At 37.7% G+C, this 20,572-nt stretch overlaps 1 protein-coding gene across 4 annotated transcripts in view; it reads right to left on the reverse strand.

The window, feature by feature from the left end:
• LOC142345816 (uncharacterized) overlaps positions 1 to 20,572 on the reverse strand; it is an 84,050-nt gene that overhangs the window by 59,473 nt on the left and 4,005 nt on the right. For 2 of the 4 annotated variants that reach the window (XM_075398192.1, XM_075398194.1), the window contains exon 3: positions 13,128 to 13,308. In XM_075398192.1, coding sequence (XP_075254307.1) covers positions 13,226 to 13,308 — 83 coding nt within the window. In that variant the 3' untranslated portion in view covers positions 13,128 to 13,225. Of the gene's footprint in view, positions 1 to 12,332; positions 12,542 to 13,031; positions 13,309 to 20,572 lie in introns of those variants that run through there. The other 2 variants (XM_075398193.1, XM_075398195.1) reach the window with 2 other exon arrangements.

Here is a 20,572-nt window from a genome sequence, read left to right on the forward strand (position 1 = left end):
GTGGTATGGCCTACAACATCGCAACCAATTGTAGCTTGTGCTACTTCGAGAGCAATTTGTCCGACTAATGTTTCATGGACTCCACAGAGCAAATGAATTATACTAACATTTCACCAAATAGTCTTCTTATTGTCTTCAGGGTCAACATGAAAATTTTTATCGTGGAGAGAATTAGCACGAATTGACGCAGAGCTGCCAGCTTCACTGGTTGAAACCTCTACAGCTGTATCTCACAAATATCAAGTGTCCGGCTCGTGATTCGATAGTGAAATTACCTCAACACTAAGACAAGAGATGAAGCGTTCACACGAGGAAAAATTAAAATTTTTCGATATACGCACGCTCTAGGTAAATTTTTCTAAGGATGCGAATCATGTCAGCTTTGGTGTTTTTTCCAAGTTCAGTTTCTCCAAAAATTAGTCTACCCGGCTTAACGGTTGTTCTAGCATCAATCAAGCCAGGTGAAACTATTACTGGACACAACGATGTATCGGTTTTCGATCACCACACTGGCCCTAAGATAATGTTGGGAGCTGTGGCTTTTAAACTCTTCATGCAGAGAAAATTGTGCGTAAATGAGCAATTCAAAACGTACCCGGGTACATATTGCTGTCACAAGTAGTTCAGGTCTAAAAACGGGAGACAAAGTAATCGTTCTGTATGGGTGTGAATTCTTTGGACCGAATCGCATGAACAGTAAATGGAATGTCTTCACAAAGAAATAAAAAGTGAGGGCCAACATTGGTAGCCTGGACTTGATCGGGTAGAGTGAGAGTCGTGCCTGAATTGCAACCTCGAGTTCCAATTTCTAAAACGAGTGATGTTGCAGTTCCGAAAGAGATTGCGTAGACATGATATTGCACCTACTTACCATTCACGCATCAAGATGAAGGCACGATATGGAGTAAACTATCAAGAAAGCGCCTTCTTCGAGCCTTATTTCTTCCTCCAACGAAGCTCTACCACAAGATTTGTTTGTGTCTTTACACTTTTTCCAAGCGAGAAAATTTGGAAAATTCTCAAGCTCATCCGATCGAGATGGAAGAGAAACTGAAATTCGTGGATCCCGATAACTTCGGAGAAAATATTCCCTTCAGTTTCAAAGGAAAGCTGCTACGGCTATATGTTTTGCAGATACTGGAGATCAAGACAAGTCTATAAGCTTACAAACCCAGATGGAACACCGAAATAATCAAGCTGCTCCGGACAAAAGGAGTGAGATAAGTTTCTCCGAGATCTATAGCCAAGCGAATCAAGAAAGGAACAGAAATACGATTCCCCTCTCGACTTATTTTAAAGCAAATCTTGGACAGAAAGGACATACAAAGGATTTTGCAACTGGTATCAACGTGTTCCCGCAAGAGGGCTAAGATCGACCGACGGCAGAGCTGGTAAAGAGAACGAGTTGTTGTGTGATTCTGAAATAGAAGTAGTACATTCCCAAGTTGTTCCATCTTCAACATCTGAACCACTGGTGGTATGGCCTACAACATCGCAACCAATTGTAGCTTGTGCTACTTCGAGAGCAATTTGTCCGACTAATGTTTCATGGACTCCACAGAGCAAATGAATTATACTAACATTTCACCAAATAGTCTTCTTATTGTCTTCAGGGTCAACATGAAAATTTTTATCGTGGAGAGAATTAGCACGAATTGACGCAGAGCTGCCAGCTTCACTGGTTGATACCTCTACAGATGTATCTCACAAATATCAAGTGTCCGGCTCGTGATTCGATAGTGAAATTACCTCAATACTAAGACAAGAGATGAAGCGTTCACACGAGGAAAAATTAAAATTTTTCGATATACGCACGCTCTAGGTAAATTTTTCTAAGGATGCGAATCATGTCAGCTTTGGTGTTTTTTCCAAGTTCAGTTTCTCCAAAAATTAGTCTACCCGGCTTAACGGTTGTTCTAGCATCAATCAAGCCAGGTGAAACTATTACTGGACACAACGATGTATCGGTTTTCGATCACCACACTGGCCCTAAGATAATGTTGGGAGCTGTGGCTTTTAAACTCTTCATGCAGAGAAAATTGTGCGTAAATGAGCAATTCAAAACGTACCCGGGTACATATTGCTGTCACAAGTAGTTCAGGTCTAAAAACGGGAGACAAAGTAATCGTTCTGTATGGGTGTGAATTCTTTGGACCGAATCGCATGAACAGTAAATGGAATGTCTTCACAACGAAATATAAAGTGAGGGCCAACATTGGTAGCCTGGACTTGATCGGGTAGAGTGAGAGTCGTGCCTGAATTGCAACCTCGAGTTCCAATTTCTAAAACGAGTGATGTTGCAGTTCCGAAAGAGATTGCGTAGACATGATATTGCACCTACTTACCATTCACGCATCAAGATGAAGGCACGATATGGAGTAAACTATCAAGAAAGCTCCTTCTTCGAGCCTTATTTCTTCCTCCAACGAAGCTCTACCAACAGTTCTGTGTGTCTTTACACTTTTTCCAAGAGAGAAAATTTGGAAAATTCTCAAGCTCATCCGATCGAGATGGAAGAGAAACTGAAATTAGCACGAATTGACGCAGAGCTGCCAGCTTCACTGGTTGATACCTCTACAGCTGTATCTCACAAATACCAAGTGTCCGGCTCGTGATTCGATAGTGAAATTACCTCAACACTAAGACAAGAGATGAAGCGTTCACACGAGGAAAAATTAAAATTTTTCGACATACGCACGCTTTAGGTAAATTGTTCTAAGGATGCGAATCATGTCAGCTTTGGTGTTTTTTCCAAGTTCAGTTTCTCCAAAAATTAGTCTACCCGGCTTAACGGTTGTTCTAGCATCAATCAAGCCAGGTGAAACTATTACTGGACACAACGATGTATCGGTTTTCGATCACCACACTGGCCCTAAGATAATGTTGGGAGCTGTGGCTTTTAAACTCTTCATGCAGAGAAAATTGTGCGTAAATGAGCAATTCAAAACGTACCCGGGTACATATTGCTGTCACAAGTAGTTCAGGTCTAAAAACGGGAGACAAAGTAATCGTTCTGTATGGGTGTGAATTCTTTGGACCGAATCGCATGAACAGTAAATGCAATGTCTTCACAAAGAAATATAAAGTGAGGGCCAACATTGGTAGCCAGGACTTGACCGGGTAGAGTGAGAGTCGTGCCTGAATTGCAACCTCGAGTTCCAATTTCTAAAACGAGTGATGTTGCAGTTCCGAAAGAGATTGCGTAGACATGATATTGCACCTACTTACCATTCACGCATCAAGATGAAGGCACGATATGGAGTAAACTATCAAGAAAGCGCCTTCGTCGAGCCTTATTTCTTCCTCCAACGACGCTCTACCACAAGATTTGTGTGTGTCTTTACACTTTTTCCAAGAGAGAAAATTTGGAAAATTCTCAAGCTCATCCGATCGAGATGGAAGAGAAACTGAAATTCGTGGATCCCGATAACTTCGGAGAAAATATTCCCTTTAGTTTCAAAGGAAAGCTGCTACGGCTATATGTTTTGCAGATACTGGAGATCAAGACAAGTCTATAAGCTTACAAACCCAGATGGAACACCGAAATAATCAAGCTGCTCCGGACAAAAGGAGTGAGATAAGTTTCTCCGAGATCTATAGCCAAGCGAATCAAGAAAGGAACAGAAATACGATTCCCCTCTCGACTTATTTTAAAGCGAATCTTGGACAGAAAGGACATACAAAGGATTTTGCAACTGGTATCAACGTGTTCCCGCAAGAGGGCTAAGATCGACCGACGGGAGAGCTGGTAAAGAGAACGAGTTGTTGTGTGATTCTGAAATAGAAGTGGTACATTCCCAAGTTGTTCCATCTTCAACATCTGAACCACTGGTAGTATGGCCTACAACATCGCCACCAATTGTAGCTTGTGCTACTTCGAGAGCAATTTGTCCGACTAATGTTTCATGGACTCCACAGAGCAAATGAATTATACTAACATTTCACCAAATAGTCTTCTTATTGTCTTCAGGGTCAACATGAAAAATTTTATCGTGGAGAGAATTAGCACGAATTGACGCAGAGCTGCCAGCTTCACTGGTTGATACCTCTACAGCTGTATCTCACAAATATCAAGTGTCCTGCTCGTGATTCGATAGTGAAATTACCTCAACACTAAGACAAGAGATGAAGCGTTCATACGAGGAAAAATTAAAATTTTTCGATATACGCACGCTCTAGGTAAATTTTTCTAAGGATGCGAATCATGTCAGCTTTGGTGTTTTTTCCAAGTTCAGTTTCTCCAAAAATTAGTCTACCCGGCTTAACGGTTGTTCTAGCATCAATCAAGCCAGGTGAAACTATTACTGGACACAACGATGTATCGGTTTTCGATCACCACACTGGCCCTAAGATAATGTTGGGAGCTGTGGCTTTTATGCTCTTCATGCAGAGAAAATTGTGCGTAAATGAGCAATTCAAAACGTACCCGGGTACATATTGCTGTCACAAGTAGTTCAGGTCTAAAAACGGGAGACAAAGTAATCGTTCTGTATGGGTGTGAATTCTTTGCACCGAATCGCATGAACAGTGAATGTCTTCACAAAGAAATGCAAAGTGAGGGCCAACATTGGCTAGCCTGGACTTGATCAGGTAGAGTGAGAGTCGTGTCTGAATTGCAACCTCGAGTTCCAATTTCTAAAACGAGTGATGTTGCAGTTCCGAAAGAGATTGCGTACACATGATATTGCACCTACTTACCATTCACGCATCAAGATGAAGGCACGATATGGAGTAAACTATCAAGAAAGCGCCTCGTCGAGCCTTATTTCTTCCTCCAACGAAGCTCTACCACAAGATTTGTGTGTGTCTTTACACTTTTTCCAAGAGAAAATTTGGAAAATTCTCAAGCTCATCCGATCGAGATGGAAGAGAAACTGAAATTCGTGGATCCCGATAACTTCGGAGAAAATATTCCCTTCAGTTTCAAAGGAGAGCTGCTACGGCTATATGTTTTGCAGATACTGGAGATCAAGACAAGTCTATAAGCTTACAAACCGAGATGGAAGACCGAAATAATCAAGCTGCTCCGGACAAAAGGAGTGAGATAAGTTTCTCCGAGATCTATAGCCAAGCGAATCAAGAAAGGAACATACAAAGGATTTTGCAACTGGTATCAACGTGTTCCCGCAAGAGGGCTAAGATCGAACGACGGGAGAGCTGGTAAAGCGAACGAGTTGTTGTGTGATCCTGAAATAGAAGTAGTACATTCCCAAGTTGTTCCATCTTCAACATCTGAACCACTGGTAGTATGGCCTACAACATCGCAACCAATTGTAGCTTGTGCTACTTCGAGAGCAATTTGTCCGACTAATGTTTCATGGGCTCCACAGAGCAAATGAATTATACTAACATTTCACCAAATAGTCTTCTTATTGTCTTCAGGGTCAACATGAAAATTTTATCGTGGAGAGAATTAGCACGAATTGACGCAGAGCTGCCAGCTTCACTGGTTGATACATCTACAGCTGTATCTCACAAATATCAAGTGTCCGGCTCGGGATTCGATAGTGAAATTACCTCAACACTAAGACAAGAGATGAAGCGTTCATACGAGGAAAAATTAAAATTTTTCGATATACGCACGCTCTAGGTAAATTTTTCTAAGGATGCGAATCATGTCAGCTTTGGTGTTTTTTCCGAGTTCAGTTTCTCCAGAAATTAGTCTACCCGGCTTAACGGTTGTTCTAGCATCAATCAAGCCAGGTGAAACTATTACTGGACACAACGATGTATCGGTTTTCGATCACCACACTGGCCCTAAGATAATGTTGGGAGCTGTGGCTTTTATACTCTTCATGCAGAGAAAATTGTGCGTAAATGAGCAATTCAAAACGTACCCGGGTACATATTCTTGTCACAAGTAGTTCAGGTCTAAAAACGGGAGAGAAAGTAATCGTTCTGTATGGGTGTGAATTCTTTGCACCGAATCGCATGAACAGTGAATGTCTTCACAAAGAAATGCAAAGTGAGGGCCAACATTGGCTAGCCTGGACTTGATCAGGTAGAGTGAGAGTCGTGTCTGAATTGCAACCTCGAGTTCCAATTTCTAAAACGAGTGATGTTGCAGTTCCGAAAGAGATTGCGTACACATGATATTGCACCTACTTACCATTCACGCATCAAGATGAAGGCACGATATGGAGTAAACTATCAAGAAAGCGCCTCGTCGAGCCTTATTTCTTCCTCCAACGAAGCTCTACCACAAGATTTGTGTGTCTTTACACTTTTTCCAAGAGAAAATTTGGAAAATTCTCAAGCTCATCCGATCGAGATGGAAGAGAAACTGAAATTCGTGGATCCCGATAACTTCGGAGAAAATATTCCCTTCAGTTTCAAAGGAGAGCTGCTACGGCTATATGTTTTGCAGATACTGGAGATCAAGACAAGTCTATAAGCTTACAAGTCTATAACCGAGATGGAAGACCGAAATAATCAAGCTGCTCCGGACAAAAGGAGTGAGATAAGTTTCTCCGAGATCTATAGCCAAGCGAATCAAGAAAGGAACATACAAAGGATTTTGCAACTGGTATCAACGTGTTCCCGCAAGAGGGCTAAGATCGAACGACGGGAGAGCTGGTAAAGCGAACGAGTTGTTGTGTGATCCTGAAATAGAAGTAGTACATTCCCAAGTTGTTCCATCTTCAACATCTGAACCACTGGTAGTATGGCCTACAACATCGCAACCAATTGTAGCTTGTGCTACTTCGAGAGCAATTTGTCCGACTAATGTTTCATGGACTCCACAGAGCAAATGAATTATACTAACATTTCACCAAATAGTCTTCTTATTGTCTTCAGGGTCAACATGAAAATTTTATCGTGGAGAGAATTAGCACGAATTGACGCAGAGCTGCCAGCTTCACTGGTTGATACATCTACAGCTGTATCTCACAAATATCAAGTGTCCGGCTCGGGATTCGATAGTGAAATTACCTCAACACTAAGACAAGAGATGAAGCGTTCATACGAGGAAAAATTAAAATTTTTCGATATACGCACGCTCTAGGTAAATTTTTCTAAGGATGCGAATCATGTCAGCTTTGGTGTTTTTTCCGAGTTCAGTTTCTCCAGAAATTAGTCTACCCGGCTTAACGGTTGTTCTAGCATCAATCAAGCCAGGTGAAACTATTACTGGACACAACGATGTATCGGTTTTCGATCACCACACTAGCCCTAAGATAATGTTGGGAGCTGTGGCTTTTAAACTCTTCATGCAGAGAAAATTGTGCGTAAATGAGCAATTCAAAACGTACCCGGGTACATATTCTTGTCACAAGTAGTTCAGGTCTAAAAACGGGAGAGAAAGTAATCGTTCTGTATGGGTGTGAATTCTTTGGACCGAATCGCATGAACAGTGAATGTCTTCACAAAGAAATGCAAAGTGAGGGCCAACATTGGCTAGCCTGGAATTGATCGGGTAGAGTGAGAGTCGTACCTGAATTGCAACCTCGAGTTCCAATTTCTATTACGAGTGATGTTGCAGTTCTGAAAGAGATTGCGTAGACATGATATTGCACCTACTTACCATTCACGCATCAAGATGAAGGCACGATATGGAGTAAACTATCAAGAAAGCGCCTCGTCGAGCCTTATTTCTTCCTCCAACGAAGCTCTACCACAAGATTTGTTTGTGTCTTTACACTTTTTCCAAGAGAGAAAATTTGGAAAATTCTCAAGCTGATCCGATCGAGATGGCGCCGTTCCAGCTTGAGGCGAATCTCTTTGTTTCTCTCCAATTCCAAAAAACTGCCCTTCAGATTTCGAAGAAACCGTGCCCCGCATTGACTCAGAATCAAGTACTCTTCCATAGAATATGCTGTGGGTCCCCCTGCTTGATCGAAAATTTTTCAACAATTCAACTATTGGATATTGCTGTGAAATACGTTGCCGCCAGATAATAACCATCCCACTTCTTATGCAATGAAATAATGGAACAGCGCTGCTCCAGTGTGATCAATTCGGAAGCGTCAGTTAGTGGAACTTTAAACAATCTTTGTGTAAAATCACAGCATAATCGCTTGCTATTGATGAATAAAGACTTGAGTGACCATCCCTATTGGAAAATGCAAGACGATGTTGCCTTGCCTCAATTAAAAGATCAGATAGTTCTCTATTTCGTGCTAAGTGTTGATGGCGTCATCAACTCTCTTTATATCCCGTTTGGCTTATGCTTCTTAATCCACCAGCTCGACACAGGGTATGCTATCGAAATCTGCTGGTAACATTATTTGGTGGACAGACAACACCAGATTGTGGCGATATTATGCACAATTTGATATCAGATACCATTTTTTGAAAACTTCGGCGGAAAAATGTCCATGGATGGCATCGAAAATTGCATCCAGCTAAAGCTGAAGTACGTTGTTGTTTATGCTGTTATGCAAGCTCCCTTGAAGAACCAAACTCAATTTAATCGTCGCTATGGCTGCACTCATTGTGTAATTGTTGGTGAACAGGCCAAAACAAAAGCAGTTTGGAATTATCCTTTCAATAGACAAGGATGGCCTGTAAGAACTCCCGAAAACCGGGAACATTCTACGGCTGAAGCCCAGTGCCGTTAATCCAATTTTGGGTCCAAAAGGTTTCTATTTCCAGTGCTTAAATGCTGCAATAGCTGAGTGGAGTTTTTTTGGTCATGTGGTTTTTTGGTCAAGCTGCAATAGCTAAGCGATTTTTTTGGTAAAAGATGCATTTCCCTATTCTCAATAGCGTATCTTGCTCGAATTTTGAAAGTTTTAAGGCGTATTGACGCGACATCAAACTCTAATTGAGAGTTTTCTGAGTGCAGCTAATAGAAACAAAACAGGTTATACATTATTTTCGAAGTGAAATCTGAGCAAACGAGTATCTTTTCTGGCAGTTTTTGTCTTAACGCTTGCAAATTCTAATTGTACATGTCTACCGCAGCAATTCTTTAGCAATTTTTTAGCTAGTTATAGTGGCGTTGTAATTTCTTTTCCCGGCATCTGGGTCCGTCTCCAATTGAAAAGTTTTTTTGGTTTTCAATTTTCGAAGTTTCCTCGGGAGGATTTTGTTTGTGGGGACAATTTCAGTTTTTCTAGTTTATTTTGCTAAGTGTTCAATGCAGAAGTGTGATTATGTTGTGCCTGAGCAATGCATGTTTACATGACATATTATGCAGTAATAACCAGGCATGTGCAAAAGTATTTAGCACTTATATTAGAAAAAAAAATAAAAGATCTTTAAGAAACAAAAGTTTCTAACAGATTACTCTTGGTTCTGTGAGTAATGTATCATAGAACCTAAAGCCCCTTTTATTTTTTTGACGTTTGGCTTGTTTAAAACATTTTGAGCATGTCTCAGACATGAGATCAAATTGCGACAATCCCACTTAAAAATACCTAAATCCCTCAATCCCACTGGGAAATTTTCTAAGATCTAGTTTAGAAAACTGACCAAATCCTGTCAATCCACTGAGAAACTTTTAGAAATTCTGTAAATTCCGCGGGGAAAATGCCTAAACCCTGTCCATCCCGGTAGGAAACATATTAAATCCCAGAGATCCTATTAGGAAATTGCCCAACTCCCAGCGATCTCGGTGAGATACTTACAAATTCCTCAAATTTCCCAGTAGGGAATTTTAGTTTAGCCAGATATCTCAATGGTAAAATTGTGTCCACTTTTTCCGTCGGGAAAAATCGAGAACTTGTCTATACTTACTTGAACTTGAATATCCCAAAAAATTCCCACTTGAATTTCCCGGTAGGAAATGTTAGAAAAGCGGGAACACAATGGGAATTTGCCAATATTTTCGGAAAACGGTGCAACGGGTGGCCACATTTTGAATCACTCGGATCAAGTCACTGGAAATGAATTTTAATTAAATAAATTAGAATACAAAGGGGGGTAGGTAACTTTATACTTATAGTCATGTTGCTGGAATAGACACAAAATTTGAACTACTGACTTTATTAGTTGCCACTGAAGATTTTGCTAATAATATTTTGAACAAATTGATGAGTCCAGTTGCTGGACTTGACTTTTAGAAAAAAAGAAAATAAATGACGGGCCAGGAAACTTTGTACTTACAGTCAAGATAGTCAAGTTACTGTACTTGACAACAAAATTGAAATACTCAATTTATTAGTTACCACAGGATTTTTCAAGTTTTGGGAATATTTTTGAACGAATTTTTTAGTTAAGTTGCTGGACTTGAGTCCCCACAATAATGTTTTTGGGAATTAACCTGTTTTAGAGCCAAGTTGAACTTGACTTTCAGAAAACAGTTGAGAGGCCAGGTCATTTTATACTTATAGTGAAGTTGCTGGACGGGACATCGAATTTGAACTACTCATATGAATTGTTGCCATCAGATATTTCTCAAGTTTTTGCGATTACTGTTTTGAATAAATTGATGAGTCAAGTTACTAGACTCGACCATTTGTAAATTATTAGAATATAAATGAGGAGGCAGGTAATTTTATAATTATAGTCAAGTTGCATGGGATGTACAAGAAAAGGCCGAAGTGGGATGTACGAGCTGGCTAAAGCGAGCCTCAATAGCCGTGGCAACGAAATTATATTTTCTGAACGAAAGAATCGAGAAGGATCTCCTCCAGGCACAACCAATGAAGAAAATGATGATCCGGGTAAGTCATACGCTTGAGCGAACGCAATCGATCGGAAAAAACAATCAAAATGTTTAGAATAAAAATAACGGGCAAAATAACTTTATAACTATAGTCGAGTTGCTGAAATTGACACTGAATTTGAACTAATCAATTTATTATTTGCCACCGGAGACTTTTCAAGTTTTCGCGATTAAGGTTTGCGATAAATTGTTGAGTCAAGTTGGTGGACTTGACTCATTGAAAATTAATAAGAAAAAAAAATAAGGGGCCTGGTAACTTTATACTTATAGTCAAGCTGCTGAACGAGATAACTAACTTGAACAGCTAATAATATTTCTTGCCACAAGAGATTTTTCAAGTTTTTGCGAATAAAATTTTGAATAAGTGATGAGTCAGGTTGCTTATCTTGACTTTTAGGAAATATTTCAGAATATAAATGAGGGGCCAGGTCAGTTCATACCTGAAGTCATGATAGTCAAGTTGCTGGGCTTGACATCGAATTGGAACTATTCAGTTTTATTAGTTGCCAGTGGAGATTTTTCAAATTTTTGCAAATAATAATTTGAATAAAGTGGTGAGTCAAGTTACTGGACTTGACTTCAAGAAAAAAATTGGAATAATAATGAGTGGCCGGGTAACTTTATACCTGTAGTCAAGATAGTCAAGTTGCTGGACTTGACACTAAAATTGAACTAATCACTTTATTAGTTGCCACTGGAGATTTCAAGTTTTTCCTAAAAATATTTTTGAATAAATTGATGATTATAATTGCTGGACTTGACTTATAAAACAATAAAATATAATAACGGGCCAGGGAACTTTATACTTAGATTCAAGATAGTCAAGTTGCTTGACTTGACACCGAATTTGAACTACTCGAGTCATTAGCTGCCACTAGACTTTTTTCTTCAACTTTTGGGAATTTTTTCGAACAAATTTGTCAGTCAAGTTGCTGGACTTGAGTCCTCGAAATAATATTTTGGGAAAAAAACTGTTTAAGAGCCAAGTTGATGACTTCAGTTTCAGAAAACAATTGAAAATATAGATGATGGGCTAGGTGATTTTATAGTCAAATTACTAAATTATTAAAGTGATGAGTCAAGTTGCTGGTCTTGACTTTCAAGAAATGATTCAGAATATGAATGAGGGGCCAGGTCAGTTTATACTTATTGTCAAGATAGTCAAGTTGCTGGACTTGACATCGAATTGAACTTTTCATTTTATTAGTTGCCACGGGAGATTTTTCAAATTTTTGCAAATAACATTTTGAATAAAGTGGTGAGTCAAGTTATTGGACTTGACTTCAGGAAAGAAATTAGAATATTAATGAGGGGCCGGTTAACTTTATACCTGTAGTCAAGTTGCTGGACTTGATCCCGAATTTGAACTACTCAATTTATTAGTTGCCACTGTATATTTTCCAAGTTTTTGGGAATTTTCTTGAACAAATTTTTGAGTCAAGTTGCTGGACTAGACTCGTCGAAATATTGCTTTTGGAACAAACCTGCCTGCTTGAGAGCCAAGTTGCTGGAGTTGACTTTTAGAAAATAATGAGGAATATAAATGGTGGTCCAGGTAATTTTAAATTTATTTTATATAATTATATAATTTTATATATATATATATATATATATATATATATATATATATATATATATTGCAAAAGTTTTAATCAGTCTATGGCTTCATTTTATATTTTTGATCTTCAATAATTTTCTAATTTGTTGGTTTTTTAAGAATTTTATCTTGCTTTTAAGTTTTACTTTCGGATATATTAACTCAAATTAGCAACTCGTTCAAAATTGCATCTTCGATCAATGTGTGTTGATGATGGAGATTGACCAGACGGTGGATGACTGCAGGTGACGTGGTCTCGGGTCTTGGCAGTGCGAATGACTGACATTGGAGCTCCACAGCGAAAGGAGTGATGGGAAAAAGGGAGAATTTAACTAGAATAAGGAAGAGAACGAGAAGGTAGCCGAAACCAGTATGAGAACGAAAATGACAATGGGAAGGGTAACCGTGAAACAAGCAGTGTCACCCATAACAACCATTGAACTTTGACTTGAACCCAGTGAACTTTTACTGAATACCATTTGTACTGCAATTAATATTCACTTTTAATATTGATGAATTCATTTTTAGCATTCCTGGTTGAGTTTTTGCCAAGTTCCGGTAGATACTGATTTTTCATACTGTTGAGTCCAAACACAGCCGAAAAATACATAATATTCATAGTATTCACAGAATTGGAGTTCATGATGGTCAGAAAAAATCAGAATTTTACTATGAATTTTCATATGGAATGTCTAAAAAGTGCCATGATCAAAACTCTGGTCATAGTAAAAATCATGATTTTTTATGATTCAGTACCGAAACACCATGAGACTCAGGTACGGGTTATCCGCATACAGACAATTAGAAAATTGTGTACCGTAATAGTCACTATGTATCAGATTGACGAGAGTACCTGAATCTCAGTAAGACTACATTTTTAATCTGTCTGGTTTATTCACAAAATTTGCGATAAACTACCTTTGATCGAGTTGAAAAATATATTCCTTCGCTCTTCTGTTTCCAAAATTAGCGTCACACATTTGACATAATTCGCACTTATGGTTAGGTCCAGTACATTACAGAACTGTTTCGGGATCACATAATCTGACTCTGTCAAATCCACTGTCCAGAAGCAACTTCACAACTCTCGAAACGACAGCTGAAATAGTTATATATTTGCAATCCGCTGTCTCGGCACTGTAGAAAACACCAAACAACTGGGAATTTTCGTCCATAATTTTGTATTCTCTAAGTATCAGTAACGATCTATTATTTATCCCTAACAAAGTTGAGCATCCCAAGCCGTCTATTTTCCAATTTTAATTTTAAAATTTTAGAAACGGAAAAGCAAAATTAGAAACGCAAACACCAAGAAAAGGATGTCGAACATAAATATCCACATCAGTTATAAAAAAAAACAACCGACTAATGTCGGATGGATTGCAAACGAATGGCGGTAGGCTTCGTCAGTTGCAAGCTCCGGTTTAGAGAGGCTAGCTTTAGCTCAATTCAAGGCCAGCTCGGCTGGGAAGGGGAGCGCAAGGGGTGGCGACGGCGATGGGGTGGGGGGGGGGGGTTAAATGATGTGCAGGGTAGGGTACAGTAATCGGGGGAGGGGTCAAACTCTGAGAACCGCCTTTCACACAATGAACTTATGTCTCCAAAAGAACTTATGCTCTCCGGTCGTTTCCTGTTTATCCCGTTTTTGCAATATCGAAATGTAGCAGGACAAGTCCTGATATAAAATCCACAGAATTGATTGAAAAACTTAAAACTACTGTACCTGACCAGCAGATCAGTTAAACAACGCCAGCCAAAAAGAAACAATCTCAAAAGTTGAGAAACAAAAATAAAACAAATTAAACAAAAAATAATCATTGCTAAAACTCTTGAGGCTTTTACCGTGAAGGCCAAATTTGATTCAATCAAATATACCTACTAACCCAAGCACAAGCCTTGCAAGAGTTCTATTGTCCAATAAAAATAGCAAAAATCGTGAAATACAAGTACCTAAAAAAATTTTAAAATGGGAAACTTTAAAGAAAGTTTTTAATTTCGCAATATTGAAAACTTCGACATCATTCTTTTTCTCTGGAATTTATTCAACACCCTATTTGCAAGACCTAAAAAAGTTTCATTTGCCCGTAACGATAGATAAACTTAGAAAATGACAAATTACAGAACATTTGAAGGCAAATGCAAATTTTAATGAAATGATGCTAAAATTTCTTATTTAAAAGTTTCTTCAGAAGCAATCCAGTGTCTCCAGGGGCTATCCATTAACTTAATTTCAAGCTCTAAAAAGTTGCATTGGCTCAAAAAGATGGATAAACCTGACAAAAAGTTTCAGAAACATTGAAAAAATTTTAAATTATCAAAAAAAAATTGCAAAAAAATCGTGAAATTAAGAAGTTGAACACCATTCCAATACCCAGAGCAACTATGACGTAACATACTAACAAACTGTACAGGAGGTTACTTGACCACTGAGACAAAAAATAGTGAACATGACAAAGATTTTTTAAAAAAACTTGAAAAATTGTAAAATTTATCAAAAAATTGCTGAAATTCGTGACATTAAAATAGTGAAAACAACTTTATTGCCACAAAAAATCATGCAAAACCTATTATCAGACTCTAGAGGAGATTGTCTGGTCCCTGAGATTGTAAAACTCAAAAAATGACATGTTTTAGAAAAAAAACTAAAAAAATAGAAATTTTTCAAAAAAAAAGTTTTCAAAAAAAAATCCGTGAAATCAAAAAGTTGAACACCGTTCGATTGCCATTATAAACTATGCAGCGATTTACTGTCAAACATTCGTGGAGGTTTTATGGACCTTGAAGTTGAAAAACTTAAAAAAAAGAAAAATTTCCAAAACTTGAAAAAAATTGCAAAAATTAGTATAATTTTTCGTGATTACGTTTGCATTACCGAAATATGTAGCTCACAAAACTGCCAAGTAAATATATTTTGCAAAAGATCTTAATCATTTTCGACAAACGTCAATTCAGGGCTAATATTAAAAAACATAACCGACTAACGTCGGGCGAATTGCTCTCAAACGACCGGCGAGCGGTTGGCTTAGTCAGTAGCTAGCCACGGGGGGGGGGGGGGGGGGGGGGGGGTGCACCGGGGGCTGCTGGGGGGCAGCACTGGGTTGGGGGGCAACAGCGCGGTGGGGGGGGGGTGGAGGCAAAAAGTGGGGGTGGGGGGGGTCAACAGGGGGGGGGTGTCTCAACCTTTAAGAACCGCCCTTCACACCATAAGTATAAATATAAGTCTCCAAAATAGTTTGAGCTGAAACAGACCTGAAAGGCTCTAAGAGCACTTAATGCCCGCTGGGCGCTACCTGTTTATCCCGTTTTTGAGGACGAAAAGTCAAAAGCGTCAGACGAAAAATTGGTCAAGCGAAAAATCGCATAAAAAAAAAGACCGACAGGACTAATATAATTGCTACAAACTTCGTTTGAGAGCAATTAAAAACTCAAAAATGACCAAAACGTGAAAAATTTGAACCATTTGGGGCTCAAAAACTCCTATAAATGAACTTTTAACCTTGAATTAGGTTTTCCCAGCAGCTGCAACTCTAATCGCTTGAAGGACTACTAAAGCTGAATTTTGGGCCTCTATTGACTGGCCCACTGGGCTTTACCTGTTTATCCCGTTTTGAAAGATCAAAGTCAATAAAAATGCGTGAAAACATCTTAAAAAATGACAGAGCACCAATACAATCCAAATCTTGGATTGTAAAAAAAAGAAAACACTATAGTTTTCATTAGGCAATCAACTTCGGGTTCCTTTACTTTGGTATTTCTGATTAACGTCAGGTTAGCTTCGAGTACACATTGCACTAAACTAACCGGACCTTAATAATTAGAAACAACCAATTACTTAGAAACAATCAATAGTTAGAAACGACCAATTTAAAAAACCAATTTTAGTTAGGAACGTGGGTAGGTTTGGTGAGCTTAGGTAGGTGCAACTTTGTGCGCCGAATTGAACAAAAAGCAAACACAACCGACTAATGCCCACCTACTGCTCTATGAGGGGTCGATACTATTCTAGCCTGCTTCAGTGGAAGGAGGCAATACTAAGCCTGCTTCAAGTTATGTTATCAGAAATTATATAGTACAAAAGTATAAATGAAATCAGTGTGGTTTAACTAATCTCTTTAAGTTGAATTTTAGTGGTGAACTGCCGCCAAAAGGATGAAAGAGAGCAGCTTAGATCGCGTTAAACTCAAGCTTCATATAATTTACTTGATAAATCAAAAGTGTCAAGCAGAAAATTTGCATGAAAAAGATAAACGACAAAATTAAAAGAACATTTCGTTAATTGCGAGGGAATCAATAACTTTGGATAGATAGATATACTTTTGCGCTTGAATGCAAATATGAGAGAACATGTATAGTATATACAACCATGACGAAACAGCATCAAACACATTTATAGTTAGCTGCCAACAAGTAAAAACCAACGGAAGAAGATGGGGACTCATAGAAAATACACAATGTGCTAACAATTCTACTGGCTTGATTAAGACATTAACACAGTGTTTGATAGCTGAAAATTTAAGTGACTCACAAGGAACAAACCCAAGAAATATGCCAACAAAGTAACAAACGTTATTTTGATGTAGAATTTTGAATGAGAATCAAAATAACTTATTACTGGTTCTATTATTCGCTCTCAGATAATCTTCAATAATTAGAATGACACACGCTCACTTGACCTTATTCCCTTGAATTAGAGTAAAGAAAAGCCAGCTTAAGAGTTGGCGAGTGACTTTGGAGAATTACCTTAGTCACAAGAGACCAAAAACAATATCGCGAATGAACAAAAAATATGATTGACGTCATATGGTCGAAACAAAAATCTTGACGATGAAATAAAAGACAACCCGATGATTTCCGGGAGCGACTTGAAGCGTCGGAATATCACAAACAAAACCGTAACGGCAGCCGAAAACCATTATCTTTTGTCTAAAACAGTTATTAACTACCTCACCAGATTTAAATAAAAACAAAAAGACGTAGTGGTTTAAAACAAAATTATAAATATTACAGACAAAAAACTTGGACAATAACGCAAAATTGGATAGTATATATACAATTTTAGAAGACAAAAACACCTCACTTTAAAAAAGGCAATCAAGGAACAATTTATCAAAAGGAAGCTGCCATGTACCTGATTTTTAGAAAAAGTCCGCTTAAAAGAACAATAATGAAAAAGAATCCAAAAATTAAAAGCCCATTTTGCACTTGAAACGTATTACTAGCCTCTCAGAAACACTGCAGTATTAATTTCAGAGGGCTAAATATTAAAGCAGCATCAACTAAATTACCAGAAAAAAATGAGCCAAACGAACGAAAAAAGCTACAAACCGTTATCAGATGCGCCCGAAGTCAAAAAGTCATTCACTCAACGCAGCTTATGATAAAAAATTCCTCTCGTTCAGAAAAAACTATATTACACGGCATTTAACTCTTTCGCTATTAGGTCAAAAGGCCGTTTGAAAAAATAGTACTTCCGGTAAAAAAAAAAACTTCACATAATCGAAGTAGGAAAACCATTACTCATCTTCATGTCGTAATAATAACAGTTCCGTTTTGATATGATAAAGAATATTTCGGCTCACCTTTGTACAAACAATAGCAGCTCGAAACGTTGCAATTCATCAAATAGCGGCGATAGTCGCTTGTGGCCTTCCATGAATTGAAACAACTAAAGGAATAAGATAAACAGATCGACCACCAGTCCTTTAATAGACCACTAGACTTTTTGGTTATATTCAAACTCAATTTTTGACACATACGGTCTTTAGGGAAAAAACCTAAAAGAGCTTAGATGCACACTATTAACTAGTAAATGTTCATAAAATTTAAAATTCCATAAGTGAGTTAGGAAGTCATTTTTTGAGTGAGCTAAGTCACGCAAAAGATATCACACTACGGAAATGACGTCACATACAAAAATTTCAACTGCAAAGCAGTAGAAGTCACTGAAGTCATTGAAAAAGACAATTCCAAGAAATCAGGTCGTAAGAATCATCGATGGAGAAGACGAATTAAAAAAGCATAGAAGGACAAGTCCTGAAATACAATTCGAAGAATTGCATTAATTTATAACCTGACAATCACTTAATCCACTTTAAAATTAATCAATTTTTAATATTTGAAAAGACAGGATCAACATCAAAAAACAACCGCTATGAACTCAGACTGCCAACTTTATTCTGCTATATCTCATTAGCAACCTGTCATTAAATGTCGATGAGTCCTCTCACTAATGATATCAAACGATGATACAATTTATCCCAAAATTGCGAAAACTGGCTGATACTTTTTGAAAACACTTAATATAAACGAGAAAGAACGCAACAGCTACTGAAGGATACAATTACATCAATTCATTGAGTCCTCAATGACCACTGTTGAGACCTGTCATCAATAAGATTAAGTGATAAGACAGCAATAAGTACATTATTAGTATTATAGGTTTAGGCACCATACATAAATACTCAAAAATGCTTCAAAATAAAACAATCAGAATAAAAAGTTTTCAGTCTCTTCCTATAAATTAGCTCATCTGGTATTAGCTTCAATTCAAATGGCAGTCTGTTCCTCCTGCGGAATTGAATAGCTGAAAGACCTTTTTCCAAAGTTAGTTTTAGTTAGTTAATTTTATGAAATAAAACTAGTGGCAATGTGCTGAAAAGTTTTAGCTGCTCCCTAATGAATTCAAGCAAAGACAGAATTAGAACACGTTTGTGCCGTCTTAATAGCACTGGAAACTCTGAAAACATTGACGCACCTGAAAAAAAATCCATCTCAAAAGCCGCAAAAACACCAATATCTCACTACACTTTAAAAATTTTTTCAATAACAGACACCTGAAACCTACTCGATTTTTCGCTCCCTTTGATATTACAGTGTGACCAAAATCACAAATCCAATTTGACTTCTCACTGACATGAAAAAGCCGAAAAACTCGTGAACAGATCTTTAAAAAGACAGCGCACCAAAAACATCAATCTCTTTGCATTGTAAAAAAATGATATTCGAAATCAAAAACTCAATATTAATAATTAAGAAATAGGGCATATCAGTTTGGCGCTACTTAGATGCACACTATTAACTGGTAAATGTTCATACAGTTTAAAATTCCATAAGTGAGTTCAGAAATCATTTTGTTGAGTGAGCTAAGTCACGCAAATGATAACACACTACAGAAATGACGTCACGTACAAAAATTTCAACTGCAAAGCAGTAGAAGTCACTGAAGTCATTGAAAAAGACAATTCCAAGAAATCAGGTCGTAAGAATCATCGATGGAGATGACAAATTAAAAAAGCATAGCAGGACAAGTCCTGAAATACAATTCGAAGATTTGCATTAATTTATAACCTGACAATCATTTAATCCACTTTAAAAGGCAAATGTGAGCTGTTGCTAATGAGACTAAGCAATAAAACAACACAAGAACAACAAAAAAGCAAGACTAAAAAATCATTTTTCTAATATTTGAAGAGACAGGATCAACAGCGAAAAGCAACCGCTATGGACTCAGACTGCCAACTTTATTCTGCTATATCTCATTAGCAACCTGTCATTAAATGTCGATGAGTCCTCTCACTAATGATATCAAACGATGAGACAATTTAACCAAAAATTGCGAAAACTGGCTGATACTTTTTGAAAACACTTATTATAAGCGAGAAATAACGCAACACCTACTGAAGGATACAATTACATCAATTCATTGAGTCCTCAATGACCACTGTTGAGACCTGTCATCAATGAGATTAAGTGATAAGACAGCAATAAGTACAACAAAAACTAGCAAAACGAACAAGCGTATAAGTTACAAATGGCAAAAGCTATGAAGTGAAATAATTTGCTTCAGTTGAATCTTTTTAGCAACCAATGAGACCTATCAATAATGAGACTAAGTTAGGACGACAAAGTTGATAAGAAAAACTGGCAAAATTCAAAAAACCTCGATGAATATTATTAAAATTAATTAGTGTCAAAGTCATAGAAAGCACTAGCATCAAAAAAGTCTTGAATCGATAAACTAGACCACTATTAGCAACATCACATGCCTATCTCCATTGAGATTAAAAGATAAGAGGAAAAGTACAATAAAAATTTGCAGGACTCAAAAATTCACGCAAAATTTTTGAGAAAAAGCAGTGTCAAAGTCATGAAAATAATTAGCTATTAAGTCGAGCCATTATTTAGGTTCTTTTATGCCTTGTTAGCAACCAATCAGACCTGTCATTAATGATACTAAGGATAAGACAACAGATAATTTTCAAGTGGCAAATCTAAAATTCACTAATAATTTATGACAACAAATAGTGGCAAAGTCATAAAGAGTTTTAGCTGCCCCTTAATGAATTCAAGCAAAGGCAAATAGG

Source organism: Convolutriloba macropyga, chromosome 9, assembly GCF_964194025.1.
Source record: "Convolutriloba macropyga chromosome 9, txConMacr16.3, whole genome shotgun sequence".
NCBI classification, from domain to species: domain Eukaryota; kingdom Metazoa; phylum Xenacoelomorpha; order Acoela; family Convolutidae; genus Convolutriloba; species Convolutriloba macropyga.